The sequence below is a fragment of the Rhinopithecus roxellana genome, chromosome 7, assembly GCF_007565055.1.
Source record: "Rhinopithecus roxellana isolate Shanxi Qingling chromosome 7, ASM756505v1, whole genome shotgun sequence".
Classification (NCBI taxonomy): Eukaryota; Metazoa; Chordata; class Mammalia; order Primates; family Cercopithecidae; genus Rhinopithecus; species Rhinopithecus roxellana.
This window is the reverse complement of record NC_044555.1, coordinates 66,742,696-66,759,226: the sequence shown is the minus strand read 5'-3', so window position 1 is coordinate 66,759,226 and position 16,531 is coordinate 66,742,696. Positions and strand designations below refer to the sequence as shown.

Below are 16,531 nucleotides of genomic sequence, written 5' to 3'. Positions count from 1 at the left end.
AATGCAGATATAAAAACAAATTTTTATTTTCCAACCCCATTTTCAAACAAGTCTGCATTTCCATTAATTTTGAGAAGTCCTAAATTTATTAAGAACCTCTCTCAGGCTACTTTAATTTAGACCCATTTTTATTTTGTTTTATTTATTTTTTTGAGATGGAGATTCACTCTGTCACCCAGGCTGGAGTGCAGTGGCACCATCTTGGCTCACTGCAACCTCCACCTCCCAGGTTCAAGCGATTCTCCTGCCTCAGCCTCCCGAGTAGCTGGGACTACAGGTGCGTGCAACCATGCCTGGCTAATTTTAATATTTTTAGTAGAGATGGGGTTTCACCATGTTGGTCAGGCTGGTATCGAATTCTTGACCTCAGGTGATCCACCTACCTCAAAAAGTGCTGGGATCACAGGCGTGAACCACTGCACCCAGCAATTTAGACTCATTTAAAGTGAAAACATTAATTTTATGAACTTAAACATGTTGATGCCTACTAGAAATTATTCTTTACTACTAAGAAGCTAAACTCTCTTGATACTTACCGGGAGGAGGGTTTAAGTAAACGCCATTACATGTAAGCAGTTTTTTCATAAACTGAAAATACTCCATACTGTACTGCATTCGGTTATGCATGAATTGTACATTCTGTTTCCGTACACTTCTCTCAATGGCTGATGGCATAATAATCTGATGAGGTCTGGTGGTGATAGCAAGCTCTGATATGTATCTTATCAACTCATCATCTTGGTCTATTGTGTCCATTCGTTCGTAAAAAAGTATATAAGCATTCCACCACCTTTTCTGGCGCCTGTATGACATGCGCTTCATCATGTGATCAAACACTTCTCCCATGTACTCTCCACCAAAACACTGGTTTTTCATTTCTTCGTCATCATCCATTTTACATTCTGTTACATCACCATCATCAAATTTATACCAGCGATTTCTCTCACCATCTCCACCATTCCTTTGGATGATATAAGAATAGTAATGCCCCCCACTCGCTTGACCACTGTGTACAAGCACACCCACAAGTCTGTATTTTGTGCTTCCTGCTGTCTCACTTTCAGACTGCTCACTCTGTTGTATCAACTGACTCTCTGGGTTTACATTATCCCCTTCCAGCTTTGCGACACCTGCAACTGTGTAAGGTTCCATGTCCAGCTCTCGAGGAAATTCAAAATAATCATTGAACTTGATTGCACATTCTCTTTCCCAGTCATAGTCAAATCGCTTTAGTTGTATAGCAAGAACAGGAGGTAACTTTTTAATCAGCAAGCGCTTTACGGTATCAACCTAAAATAAACAAGAGAAAGTTACTAGATGTTCTATTAAAATCCACAATAAAAACAAACAAACAAAAAAACCCCAACAAAAACCCAAGTACACTTTTAAATGATATTAAGACTTATCTGAATTTTTAAGTGTAAACAAATACATGACAATGAGCATAATCAAGATAATCCTATCAGCTGATTTAAATGCTAAAATTAATAATATTCAAACGGTAAGTTGTTGACTGGTTTCTGTCATTGTTACCTAGCCATTATTACCTGTTTGATATTTACTGTTGTTCCCATGAAGGTGGTTTCCTATGCACAAACAATAACAATAATAGTAGCTAACATTTGTTGGTCAATTAAGATGCCAGGTAATATACTAAGTGCTGCACACGTAAAAACATACCTAATCCTTACAACCTTCTCAAGTGTGTACTACTGAACCTTAAAGATGAAAATTAGTAATCACAGAGAGGTCAAGTAACTTGCCTCAGGTCTCAGGAGCTGCAGGTGGCAGGCAGTATGGTTTTACAGCCCACAATCTCAATCTTTAAACTTTAAGACTTCTCTAAGTGGTGCATAAGGCCAAAACAACACAAGTGACTTGAGTGTGAAAGGGTTTGGGAGCTCCTAAAGATATACCTTATTCATTACGATAATGCGTGTGAATTATCTCTCCCAAAGAACTGCTAGTAAGTTTCCAAAATAAATGGTTTTATAACATAGGTGATAAAAGAAATCTTACGGGCCACTTGACTAGTCTAAAAGAAATCTTATGTAGTTCAATAAAGTAATTAAATGGTTTCAGCAAATGTTTTGGTCTTGACAAGTAATCCTGGACATGACAGGAGAAATGTTTTCCTCTATCAGCTCTGTATCTTTGAGGGGTTCATTGGCAATTTGTTTCTTGGTAGAGATGGAAAGTGTCTGTAACTTACATAAGACAATGCACTATCACGTTATGACTTTTAAAATTATTCACTCTTATTTACCTGTTTTTATCTTATTTACCTAGCCCCTTTGGCACTACTTTTTTTCCTTCCCTGCCAAACCTTCTATCAGTTATCATGTTGACTACTTCTCTGCTACCACTATACCAAAGTAGGAGAAAATAAAAAGAGGGTGACTTGTGAGGATGAACCAAAAAAACCAATTTCTTCTAAATCTATTACATGTAATCAAAATTAAACAAAACTAGACAGCCCGTACCTTTTTATTGCATTTTTCACAATGATATGCATTTGCACCTTCTAGTAAATCTCCTTTGACATATTGTTCCAAAGAATCAAGAAGATTTTGGTGATTTCTAATGTCTACGTTTAGGGTTGTAAAAGATTCTTCACATTCGTACCTAAAAACGATAAAAACAATAAAAGAAAGGATTTATCCCTTAGTTTTCTAGACGTTTATTTAGTTTTGGACTTAATGAAAACTACATTTGCCTTTGTTTTTTTAATTATACTTTATGTTCTAGGGTACATGCGCACAACGTGCAGGTCTGTTACATATGTATACATGTGCTGTGTTGGTTTGCTGCACCCATACATTTGCCATTTTTATAATACGAAACCCGTTAAGTCACAGAATGTTGGCAATAAAAGTTAACTTAATCAAGATTATTAGGTGAAATGTTTTTTTTTTGTTTTTTTTGAGACAGAGTCTCCCTCTGTCGCCTGGGCTGGAGTGCAGTGGCCGGTTCTCAGCTCACTGCAAGCTCCGCCTCCCGGGTTTATGCCATTCTCCTGCCTCAGCCTCGGAGTAGCTGGGACTACAGGCGCCCGCCACCTCGCCCGGCTAGTTTTTTGTATTTTTTAGTAGAGACGGGGTTTCACCGTGTTAGCCAGGATGGTCTCGATCTCCTGACCTCGTGATCCGCCCATCTCGGCCTCCCAAAGTGCTGGGATTACAGGCTTGAGCCACCGCGCCCGGCCAGTGAAATGGTATTTTAATGTTGAATCTGTCTGGACTCACAGCTGAATCTCTTTGTAGTATACGATGCTGCTTCCAGTGTTAACTGTTTAGATAGTAATTCACGCCGAGGCCAAAGCATGAATTTATTAAGTTTTGAAAATGATAAACTATGAATAAGCTAAACTTTTATATATTCTTCCTTTTCTGTAATGGAAGCCTTAGTAAAGCAAAAGTTTGAACACACAAATGAGTACAGGATTAGCAACCTGAGAAGGAGCTAGAATCCCAGTTTACGGTCATTTTCTACCAAAGAGACTCCGATTTCTGGTGAGACACATGCATAAATGCAAAACAAGGGATGTGAGGAATACATTATTAACCATTAATTCATTCAGTGGATAGACTGAGAGTACCTTCTACGTGTAAAAGCACTGAGGGATATTCAATGTTTAAGATAGTCCCTTATTTAAGAAATTTTAAACTCAGGAAAAAAGGTACACAAAGGCATTTATAAATTGTATGAATGGAATATAACGCAGGTATAATCAGGAAACAGCCCACAGAGGGAAAAAAGTTAGATCTCAGACTACACTTCAAAAGTAGGATATTCTTCAACACCTATAAAAAGAAGGTGTTCTAACACTAGAGGACAGCAAAGTCTTTCTGTAAAGGGCCAGAAAGTAAGTATCTTAGGTTTTGTGAGGCATATGGTCTTTGTGGTAACTACAGATGCTCTTTGCTTATGAAATGACTACAGCCCAATAAACCCATCATAAATTGAAAATATCATAAGTTGAAAATGCATTTAATACACCTAACCTACTGAACATCATAGCTTTAGCCTAGCCTAGCCTAAATGTATTCAGAACACTTATATTGGCCTAGAGTTGGGCAAAATCTTGTAACACAAAGATTCATGTAATTCATTGACTACTGTACTGAGAGTGAAAAACAGAATGGTTGTATGGGCACTCAGAGTTTCTTTCTTTTTTGTTTTTAATGAGGTGAGGTCTTGCTCTGTTATCCAGGCTGGAATGCAGTGGCATGATCATAGTTCACTGGAACTTCTAACTCCTGGACTCAAGTGATCCTCCTGAATCAGCCTCCCAAGCAGCTGGGACTGCAGGCGTCCACCCCCATGCCCAGCTAGTTAAAAAAAAGACTAGTTTAGCTGTTGATCAGGTACAAGGATCTGATTTCAAGACCATAATCTTTTGACATTTCACTTGCCAAAGAAAACCAGTGATTTCCAAATAATTTAGAAAATTGTCTAAAACTAAGGAGGAGTGACATGAACAAATGATCCCAAAGTTGGCTGTTTTCATCACTAATTAAAAACAAGGTTAAAATTTTATTTTATTGTTCACCTAATATAAAAGGCCTTTCAAAAGGACTGAAAGTTGCCTAGGCTAAGTGAATAAGTATATTCCCTAATTATGAATGAGTGGTAAGACTATAACTTCCTAGAAATTTCTCATTTATATAGTATTACCTTTCCCCCAATCATTTCCTGGTAATCAAAAACAAAACACCCCCACAAACCACATGTATACTCAACCCATGACTATATTTAATACAGTTTGGATTGTAGAAAATACTATCTTACTGTGACATTTTGGTGAAAAATGATTGCAAATCAACATTAATCCATATTATAACAAGACAAGCCCCAAAGTAAAACTTCCATATGACAGGCATATGTGTTTATCAGTAATGAACTCATTAACTATTTGTAATAGAAGCCCTTAATCAATTTTCCTTTTAGTCAAACAATCTGTTTTGTCAATGTTTTTCTTGTAAAATCTTTTTTACAATAGGTTTGGTATGTTTTGTATACAAATATACCTTAAAGACAATGACAATAATCAATGCTATTTTAAAAGTCATTATTTCATTTGTATAGGAAATACTACCACAGCTTTGTCATCTTCTAAACTTACTGTATTTACACTATTATAATCACTCAAGTTCTAAGATAAAGGGCAAATTTATAAGTAACACCTGTAGCTATATGCAAAATGCCATTTCATTTCTCCAGGAATAATCTTCTGTAAAAGAATGTAAGAGTAGGCCAGGCGTGGTGGCTCACATCTGTCATCTCAACACTTTGGGAGGCTGAGGTGTGAGGACTGATTTTGAGGTCAGGAGTTTGAGACCCCATTGGGCAACAAGAGCTCCCATCTCTAAAAAAATTTACAAATTAGCCAGGCGTGATGGCACATGCCTGTAGTCCCAGCTATTTGAGAGGCTGAGGCAGTAGGTTTGCTTGAGCCTGGAAGTTCAAAGTTACTATGAGTTACGATCATGCCCCTGAACTCCAGCCTGGGCAACAAAGAGAAACCTTGTCTCTTTCAGAAATAAAGAAAAAAAAAAAAGAGAAAGGAAAAGAAAAAGGAATAAGGAAAGGAAATAGGAAAGGAAAGGGAAGGGAGACTGTAAGAGTATAATATAATAAAATGGCTAAGAGATCAGGCAGAGTAGAAGGAACTAAAAATTAATTGACAAAAACAAAAAATAGCCCCACAGCAGTAAGGTATGCACAGTATATAAATCATTCTGTTTCAGGTATTTAGTAATCAGTGACATACTCCACTTTTGTATGTAAGTACAAGTAAACATTTTATTTTTGTTAGTATATACATGGTACAACATATACTTTCAATGTGTAATTAGTACTTACCTATGTGGGCAGCCTTGGCAGATCTTCTGATCAGCAAAGGAACCTCCTAAGACTTTACTTAGCATAGCTGGATGTCCTAAAGCTTTTAAAGCTTCATCTAAACTATCCACCAATGAATTAAAAAATTCTAAAGCATCGTGTTGTTCACGCAGATTAACAGGCTCACCCCAAAGCCTAAGAAATGAATGAAATAAAACATGTAACATGTGACATTCACACAACAATATGTACAACTGTATTTTTCAGGGGGAAAAAAAGCAACAGGACCACAAACAACAGTATATAAAACCGAGATTTTATTCCTCAACTACATAGAAAAAGTAAAAAAAAAAAAAAAAAAAAAAAAAAGAATGTGCTTTCCCTCTAGGATGTAGTGGTGTAAGAGAGTGAGCCTCATACTAAAACTAGTACCCTAGCGGCAAAGAACTGCCACGAAACCAGTGGTGTAATTGATGGACAGTACGGCTCCAAGAATGAGGTGGTGGATCTCACTCTTATGTGGATGTTACAATCCCTATTTTATTTCTTTCATTTTGCTTATATTTTAAATTATAAATAGTAAAAAGATCAGATCTAGTTACTCTTCAATTTATTTTTTTCCCAAAGTGAAGAGAGAAAGCTTTAACTTGTTTTACAGTTAATCTCTTGAATAATCTAAGAAAAGACACCATCACTACATACCACAAAATGAGAACTCATACTTCTAAAACTTAGGCACTGCTGGAAACTATCAATAATACCTGATTTTGTATATATAGAATAATGTACATAGAGAATTTAAGTGTATTTGTTCTAAGCAAGAAATGACAAACATTTTAAAGTATGCAAGAACTATCTTTTGATACTTTTGTAAAACCTTTTCTATATAGCAATCTCATTTCTATTATATTTTAGACAAATAAAAATTTGTATACAGTAAGTTTAAAATCAAATAAATTATTTGTTAAAAATCAGCTTGTTCCATTACAAGAAATTACAGCAATCTGTTCTATTTACTTTCAAACCATACTCAACTCCTCAAACTTTCAAACATGTAATCAACTAACTTCCAAAGGGAAAAGGTACCCTTTATAAAGGAGAGATCTGTTAAGACAGCAAGAAATCAAAATTGGTATCACTTAATAATTAAGTGGTAACACATGCCTCCCAACACAGTGCAGTGAGAAACACAAAATATCAATTACATAGTTTTATTGCCCCCACCCCCTCAACATTTAACATGAAGCTAATCATGAGAAAACAATCACACAAATCAAAAAAGACATTCTGCAAGACAACAGGCCTGGACTCTTTAAAAATTTCAGTGTGATACAAGTCACAAGTTACCGAGATTATTTTACATAAAAGGCAACTAGGGCCGGGCGCGGTGGCTCAAGCCTGTAATCCCAGCACTGTGGGAGGCCGAGACGGGAGAATCACGAGGTCAGGAGATCGAGACCATCCTGGCTAACACAGTGAAACCCCGTCTCTACTAAAAAATACAAAAAACTAGCCGGGCGAGGTTGCGGGCGCCTATAGTCCCAGCTACTCGGGAGGCTGAGGCAGGAGAATGGCGTGAACCCGGGAGGCGGAGCTTGCAGTGAGCTGAGATCCGGCCACTGCACTCCAGCCCGGGCGACAGAGCGAGACTCCGTTTCAAAAAAAAAAAAAAAAAAAAAAAAAAAAAAAAAGGCAACTAAAGAGCAAACAGCCAAATTCTTGTGATTCCTTCATGAGTATCAGATTGGGATAGAAAGATAAGTTATAAAGACCATTTTTGGGAAATCAGAATATATACTGATGAATATTAGAGATTAAAAATCGATATTACATTACTTGGATATAACTATATTATACATAAGTAGGAAAACTGCCTTATTCTGATAAATGATTTCTTATAAGATATATGTTGAAGTATGAAGGGGTGAAGCATCATGTTTGCAACTTACTATCAACTTAAGAACAAAATAAACCAAAAACCAAGTATACATATGGCAAGATAAGCAAATATGGCAGAATGTTAACTAGTGAAACTGCATATAGAATATAACATAAAGGTGATAATTATACCTCTTCTTCACCTTTTCTGTAGGTTTGAAACTTTTGAAAATAAAAAAGTGGGGTGAGGAAGTATAGTTAACTAAACCACTTGTATCAAGAGTAGATTATGTGTCTAAAGTGTGGATAATCCAAAGTGCTAGTCTATACAAACCAAGCTCCACTAGCACAGGGAATAACTGAAAAGTCAAAAAAGCAAAGGCATTACAAGAGAAAAAATTGTAACTGAATGACAAATTAAGACAAAAGTTTAAAAAGTGTAAGCCTCAGCTGGGCGTGGTGGCTCACGCCTGTAATCCCAGCACTTTGGGAATCCGAGGCGGATGGATCACCTGAAGTCAGGAGTTCAAGACCAGCCTGATCAACATAGTGAAACCCCGTCTTTACCAAAAATACAAAAATTAGCTGGGCATGGTGGCGGGCACCTGTAATCCCAGCTACTTGGGAGGGCGAGACAGGAGAATCGCTTGAACCCAAGAGGCAGAGGTTACTGTGAGCCAAGATCACACCACTGCACTCTAGCCTGGGCGACAGAGTGAGACTACATCTCAAAAAACACCCAGTGTAAGCCTCTGTTTGTGTTCTTCAATTTGGAAAAGCATAAACAGAAATGCTAAAAGCCAGAAATGCTAAAAGGCAGAGATGGAATAACCTAGGGAAAGAAGATAGAACTGAAATAGTCAGAGAGGAGGGAGAGTGGTATGCTGGGCAATGGGACTAAAAGCAAAATGAGAGATGGGAGGGAGGGTGGTCCACGCAAGACACTAGTACAGAGTCAGTAGAGGGCCCAGCTAGGGCAGGAGAAGAAATTTATACTGCTTTGTCAGAAGAAGGGAAGGCGGACCAGAGTATCAGGTGACCCTTCATTCCTCACTCCTCTCAGCTGGCTGGGAAGCACCTTAAAGGGATTCCAAGGAGGATTACTTACAAAACAAAACAAAACAAAACAAACCTCACTGCTATAAATAATTATACCCCTTTTCATACACAGTAAGAGTTACGTGTCGTACTGTAGTTATTTTAGCACAGTGCATGACGTATTACTGACTTAAAAAAAGTCAAAGGAAACAAGATAAAAATATCATTGAGTTTTCTAACTTAAAAAAAAATAGTTGGTGAGGGCAATTTTTCCTTTGCAGATCTTTTCTAGCTATTAAATGAAAAAATAAAATATTGTTATTTTGTAACCCTGAAGAAATACTGTATTAAGATAATGATAATCGGCCAGGCGCAGTGGCTCACGCCTGTAATCCCAGCATTTTGGGAGGCCGAGGCGGGTGGATCACCTGACGTCAGGAATTCGAGACCAGCCTGGCCAACACGGCGAAACCCTGTCTCTACTAAAAATACAAAAAATTGGTGGGGTAGGGTGGGCCTGTCGTCCCAGCTACTTGGGAGGCTGAGGCTGAAGAATCGCTTGAACCCAGGGGGCAGAGGTTGCAGTGAGCCGAGATCGAGCCAATGCACTTTAGCCTGGGCGGCAACAGAGCAGGACTCTGTCTCCAAAAAAAAAAAAAAAAAGCCGGGAGCAGTAGCTCACACCTGTAATCCCAGCACTTTGGGAAGCTGAGGCGGGCGGGTCACCTGTGGTCAGGAGTTCGAGATCAGCCTGGCCAACATGGTGAAACCCCGTTTGTACTAAAAATACAAAAATTAGCCGGGCATGGTGGCACACGCCTATAACCCTAGCTACTCAGGAGGCTGAGACAGAATTGCTTGAACCCAGGAGGCGGAGGTTACAGTGAGCTGAGATCGCGCCACTGCACTCTAGCCTGGGTGACAGAGCGAAGACTCCATCTCAGAATTAAAAAAAAAAAAAAAAAAAGATAATCAATTGCTGTTAACATTGTAAGAAGACAGACATTACATGTTACTCCTCATGGAGATAAACATTACCCCCTGTAAAGTAGCCTTGCCTATCCATTCCACAAAAAGAAAAATAATACCTCAATCTGCTCAAGCCTCTAGATCTCACAAGGTGTTTATAGAAGATGCAGGTGACCAAGAAAAACAGAAAATAATAAACGACCACAGGGGTTCCATCAACAAAATTCAGACTGTGGGGAAATTTATAGGGTAAACTATTTGTCCTCTGATTTCCCCATAATTGTAAAGGGAAAAAAAGGAACAGATGAACAACCAAGAGTCATTATCAACCATTTGTGGTAAATGGACCTCAACTGAATCTTATTTTTAAAAAATATCCGTAAAAACCAATTATGAGATAACTCGGTAAATTCAAACACTGACAGAGATATTTGGTATTAAGCAATTTTAAAAAAAACATAATGGTATCATGATCATATTTTGAGACAGACACTACACAAACTTAAGTATTTATAGATGGAACTAAGATTTGCTTCAAAACAATCTAGAAAGAAATAGGTAGGGGCCGGGTGCGGTGGTTCACGCCTGTAAACCCAGCACTTTGGGAGGCTGAGGTGGGAATCACCTGAGGTCAGGAGTTCGAGACCAGCCTGGGCCAACATGGTAAAACCCCGTCTCCACTAAAAATACAACAAAGTAGCTAGGCGTGTTGGTGGGTGCCTATAATCCCAGCTACTTGGGAGGCTGAGGCAGGAGAATTGCTAAAACCCGGGAGGCGGATATTGCAGTGAGCCAAGATCATACCACTGCAGTTAAGCCTGGGCAATAAGAGCAAAACTCCGTCCCAAAAAAAAAAAAAAAAAAAAAAAAAAAAAAAAAAAAAAAAAAAAAAAAGGCTGGCCACAAGTTGACTACTACTGAAGTCGGGTGACAGGTTCATACTATTTTTTCCACTTCTGTATTTATTAGATGTTTTCCTAATAAAAAGTTAATAATATAGTTAAGAGACTAAAGGATGCTGCCCTTCCTTACTATGCCAGTTTCTACTTCTTCCTAAGGGGACCCCCCCAAAAAAAAAGAAAAACAAAAAAACCCACCCAACTAAGGACAGTTTGAATATTACCAGTGCTTAAAAAAAAGATGCCTTCCAACATGTCTTTTAGAGAGGTTTAATGTTAGTATATTGAGATGCTCATTTTAAGAAGTATCTCTATTACTATCCATCCATAGTTTACCTGAACTGTTTCCAAAATCCTCTGGGCACATAGTATTGCAGTCGAGAAGCAGCTAAATGACCAAAGATGACCTGAAGGTGTCTTAGGACACCAATGTTGTACTCTTTCCTATCTTCAGTTTTACTTAATGCTGGTTTATCTTCAAATTGTTGAGGATATCCAAATACATCATCCCTGGGATCAACATTGCTCTAGAAACCAAAAATTATCACCAATGAGTTAAAGTACAGTAAAATACATTGAGACAAGTGCCAAGCAGTTAGTGAATAAATGATTTGTATTCCTATTCCGCTCATTTCCAAAGCACTTAATTTTCAATTTATAAATTTTTAGTATTTAGTGTTTATCCACACCATTTCACATACCAGTTATCATAACCAAATAACCTTGACCATGTATAGGAGAGATAGATAATACAGTGTAGTGTTAGCATAGTAATTTAGACTGAACTAGACATAAATGCAGGCTCTACCACTTATAAGCCAAGTAACTTTGAGCAAGTAAAAACTACTTAAACTTTCTAAGCTTCAAGTTTATGTGTGAATGGGGATAATATATCCTTCGTGTAGTTGTTGTATATAAAATGCTCAGATCTGTCAATAAAATATACTTATTAGTATCAGTATAGTCAATTCTTTGCTTAATGACAGGGATAAATTCTGAGAAATGCATCATTAGTGATTTTGTCATGTGAACATCATAGAGTATACCTATAAAACCTAGATGGTATAGCCAATTGCTCCTAGGTTGTAAACTTGTACAGCATGTTATTGTACTACATACTGTAGACAACTGCAACCCAACGGTGAATCTGTGCATCTAAAAATAGAAAGGTACAGTAAAAATAAAATATAATCTTATTGGACTACTGTCATATATGTGGTCTGTTATTGTCTGAAACATTATTTGGTGCATGACTGCAGTACTCTTCCACAAATGGTGCTGGGTAAACTGGATAATCCACACGCAAAAGAATAAAGTTGGGCCCTTCCCTTATGAAACACTACATACAAAAATTAACTCGAAATGGATCAAAATCCTAAATATAAGAGCTAAAACCACAGAATTCTTTAAAAAAAAAACATAGGGCAAAAGCTTTAAGACACTGGATTTGGCAATGATTTCTTGGATATGACATCAGAGGTACAGGCAACAAAAGAAAGTATCTGCAAATCACATATCTGACAGAGAACTCTTAAAACTCAACAACACAACTAAACTTAAAAATAGACAAAGAAGATGCACAAGTGCCCAATAATAAGCACAGCAAAAGACGCTCAAAATCGTTAACCATTTGGGAAATGCAAATTAAAACCATGACAAGATGCTACCTCACACTCAATTAGTGTGTCAACTACCAGAAAGAGTGAGTATAATAAGTGTTGGCAAGGATATGGAGAAATTGGAGCCCTTGTGCAATGCTGGTAGTAATGTAAAATGGTGCAGTCACTCTAAAAAACACTTCCTCAAAAAATTTAGCTGTAAATGGTGGCTAACGCCTATAATCCCAGCACTTTGGGAGGCCAAGGTGGGCAGATCACCTGAGGTCAGGAGTTCGAAACCAGTCTGGCCAACATGGTGAAACCCCATCTCTACTAAAAATACAAAAATTAGCGGGGCATGGTGGTGCATGCCTGTAGTCCCAGCTACTCAGGAGGCTGAGGCAGGAGAATCACTTGAACCTAGGAGGCAGAGGTTGCAGTGAGCTGAGATCGCACCACTGCACTCCAGCCTGTGTGACAGAGTGAGACTCTGTCTGGAAAAAAAAATAATAATAATAAAATAAAAATAGCATCACCATATGATCTAGTACTTTCACTTCTGAGCATATAACTGGAAATACTGAAAGCAGGACCTCAAACAGATATCTGTATATTCATGTTCATGGCAGCCTTATTTACAATAGCTCAAATAGGGAAGCAACCCAAATGTCCATTGACGAATGGATAAGCAAAATGTGATATATACATATAATGGAATATTACTTAGACTTTAAAATGAAATAAACCAGCTATGAAAAGGCAAATACTGTATGATTTCACTTATATGAGGTATGTAGAGTAGTCAAGCATAGAGACAAAAAGAATAGTAGTTGCCAGAGGCTGTGGGGAGGGAGAATGGGGAGTAGCTTAATGGCTAGTTTCAGTTTTGCAATATGAACGGTTTTGGAGATGGGTGGTGGTGATGGTGTACAACAATGTAAATGTATTTAATACCAACTGTTGCTTTAGAAATGTAGGAACTATTGGGACAGGCATGGTGGCTCACGCCCGTAATCCCAGCACGTTGGGAGGCCAAGGTGGGCAGATCATGAGGTCAGGAGATCGAGACCATCCTGACTAACACAGTGAAATCCCGCCTCTACTAAAAATACAAAAAATTAGCCACACGTGATGACGGGTGCCTGTAGTCCCAGCTACTCAGGAGGCCGAGGCAGGAGAATAGCATGAACCCGGGAGGTGGAGCTTGCAGTGAGCCGAGATGGTGCCACTGCATTCCAGCCTGGGCAATGAGCGAGACTCCATTTCAACAACAACAAAAAAAGAAAATTACAAACTATTCTAAAAATTAACTGCAGTTTAAAGTCTGGTAGGTAGTGAGCACTATACTATGTTAAGAGGTAGCAGTTCATGCTGGCTAGGAGAATTCAATCCCTACTTACTTTTTTTTTTTTTTTTCTGAGACAGGGTCTCGCTCTGTAACCCAGGGTGGAGTGCAGTGGCATGATCACGGCTCACTGCAGCCTCAAGCTCCCAGGCTCAAGCAATCCTCCTGCTTCAGTCTCCTGAGTAGCTGGGACCACAGGTGTGTGCCCAGCCCATCCCTACTTTCAAATATACTTGAACACGTTTGATGAAAGCATAATACTCTCTTAAGAGAGAATAATATCTGGTATCATAACTTGAAACACAGAAAACAGAAATGGTAACTCAAATTTACCTCATTGTCTTGCTTCTCATCCCCAGACATATCATCATCTACATCACTACCTGTGCCTTCAATGGCAAGAATACCGTTCCTAATGGAAGGAATCATGTAGAGTTGCTGAATCACAGAATTCATGTAACAAGTAGCACCAGCATTTTTCAGCCCCACGAATCCTTTGGGTGGGCGGGGTCCAACAGGTGGCAGATATTCCCACTCAGTAAGTGCTTCACAAGCTGAGAGAAGAAAAGATTCTTGTAGCATGAGCACAGCCATTTTGTCCTTTCAAACTCTATTATGCTGACAAAGCAACCCTGGTAATAATTCTACTACCCATAATTCCACTAACCCTAGAGCAACCTGAAGCAGTGTTCTATGTTTGCACTTCATCTTCAAACAATCTAAAATATACAGCAACAGCCGGGCGCGGTGGCTCAAGCTTGTAATCCCAGCACTTTGGGAGGCCGAGGCAGGCGGATCACGAGGTCAGGAGATCGAGGACCATCCTGGCTAACACGGTGAAACCCCATCTCTACTAAAAAATACAAAAAACTAGCCGGGCAAGGTGGCGGGCGCCTGTAGTCCCAGCTACTCAGGAGGCTGAGGCGGGAGAATGGCGTAAACCCAGGAGGCAGAGCTTGCAAGTGAGCTGAGATCCGGCCACTGCACTCCAGCCTGGGTGACAGAGCGAGACCCCGTCTCAAAAAATAAATAAATAAATAAATAAATAAAATAAAATAAAATAAAATAAAATAAAATAAAATAAAATAAAATAAAAATAAAAATAAAATAAAATACACAGCAACAAGCACCGCTGTGTAGCTTCTTATCTAATCACCCGCAAACCCGTTTTGTATGATGTTGCTTCTATAGCAGTCTCAAAAGTACAAGATAGTATAATGCTAATGTCTACATGCTAACTTTACTTGCATCTTTATTTTTAGTCATTTTTCACTTTCTTAATATTTTATACTTTTGCCTTCAGTTTGCCAAGGAATGAAATGTTATCTAAATATATCAACACATTATAATTTTCTCAGTTTTAAATAATCCTAAAACCATATGGGCTCGCATCCTGGTTCTGATGCTTATCACCTCTTTTTTTCCCCCACCTTTAGGTGACTTTGTTTCTTCCTAGTAAATGTAATAATAAAAGTAACACTTGCTTTTCCTATATCTATAATGCTACTGTGTGGAGGGAGCAAGACAGTAGATTTGTGATAATTGTAAATCACTGTACATCTTCCTATCTCCCTCCACCTAGTATAAACCTGGAAACAACATTAAGTATCACTGTCTAGGGGACCAGTTAATTATATCATACTAAACTGCATGGCCAAATATGAATTAGGTAAATATTTATGTGTTGACAGGGAACAATGACAGATAGGGAATGATGCAAACAACATTATACTATACTCCAATCTGTGATCAAAAAATTAACCCCCATTAAGTTTAAAAAAAAAAAAAATTCTCACATACATAGATTTGATAGGACAGCTAAAGGTCTAACCTTTTAAGCAATCAATTTATTCAGAAATTCCTAAGAATGTTATTTAAAACTTCCAAATATTCTGAAACACATTAAAAAGTAATTTGACATGTTTTTTTTTTTTTTTTTTGAGACGGAGTCTCGCTGTGTCGCCCAGGCTGGAGTGCAGTGACGCGATCTCGGCTCACTGCAAGCTCCGCCTCCCGGGTTCACGCCATTCTCCCGCCTCAGCCTCCGAGCAGCTGGGACTACAGGCGCCCGCCACCACGCCTGGCTAGTTTTTTTTTGTATTTTTAGTAGAGACGGGGTTTCACCATGTTAGCCAGGATGGTCTTGATCTCCTGACCTCGTGATCCACCCACCTCGGCCTCCCAAAGTGCTGGGATTACAGGCTTGAGCCACTGCGCCCGGCCGACATGTTCTTAAAGATTTACTATAATCAGTTATATTCTTAAGTGTTCTAAATAGTGATTTTCTCTTAAAACAAAACAGCACCAACCATGCTTATTTCTGCTTTTTCTGTTATTAATATTTTATATTGCCCTTGCCCTTTTGAGCTTCAATTCCTTATCTGTAAGATCTGAAATCTGCAGCCTATTCATGCGCCTGATGTGGGCATGAAATGAGAACATAAATAAGGTGCACTAAAATGGTAACTTCTCATGTTCTAATCTTCAAAGCCAGATTTCCTTCGAACTCATAATGTTAAGGAGCTTCTAAGTGAGGACCTGAAAGGTTTTCCAATACATGCAATTTAAAGTTTTAAGTCTGGGCCAGGTGTGGTGGCTCACACCTGTAATCCCAGCACTCTGGGAGGCCGAGGTGGGTGGATCACCTGAAGCCAAGAGTTCGAGACTAGCCTGGCCAACATGGTGAAACCCTATCTTTATTAAAAATACAAAATTAGCCGGGCATGGTGGCAGGCGCCTGTAACCCCAGCTACTTGGGAGGCTGAGACAGGAGAATCACTTGAACCCGAGAGGCAGAGGTTGCAGTGAGCCGAGATCGCGCCATTGCACTCCAGCCTAGGCAACAAGAGTGAAATTCTGTCTCAAATAAATAAATAAATAAATAAATAAAGTTTTAAGTCTGTACTCTACGGCCTTTACTTTGACTACTTTTTCATCTGGAGTTTGAATTTTATGTCAGG

The 16,531-nt window shown here is 38.6% G+C and overlaps 1 protein-coding gene across 5 annotated transcripts in view; it reads right to left on the bottom strand.

The window, feature by feature from the left end:
- USP9X (ubiquitin specific peptidase 9 X-linked) overlaps positions 1–16,531 on the bottom strand; it is a 150,008-nt gene that overhangs the window by 19,515 nt on the left and 113,962 nt on the right. For all 5 annotated transcript variants that reach the window (XM_030933583.1, XM_030933581.1, XM_030933585.1 and 2 more), the window contains exons 31-35: positions 13,905–14,125; positions 10,965–11,155; positions 5,866–6,039; positions 2,484–2,625; positions 537–1,290 (exon numbers count right to left, since the gene is read on the bottom strand). In XM_030933583.1, the coding sequence (XP_030789443.1) occupies positions 537–1,290; positions 2,484–2,625; positions 5,866–6,039; positions 10,965–11,155; positions 13,905–14,125 (1,482 nt within the window). The remainder of the gene's footprint in view (positions 1–536; positions 1,291–2,483; positions 2,626–5,865; positions 6,040–10,964; positions 11,156–13,904; positions 14,126–16,531) is intronic.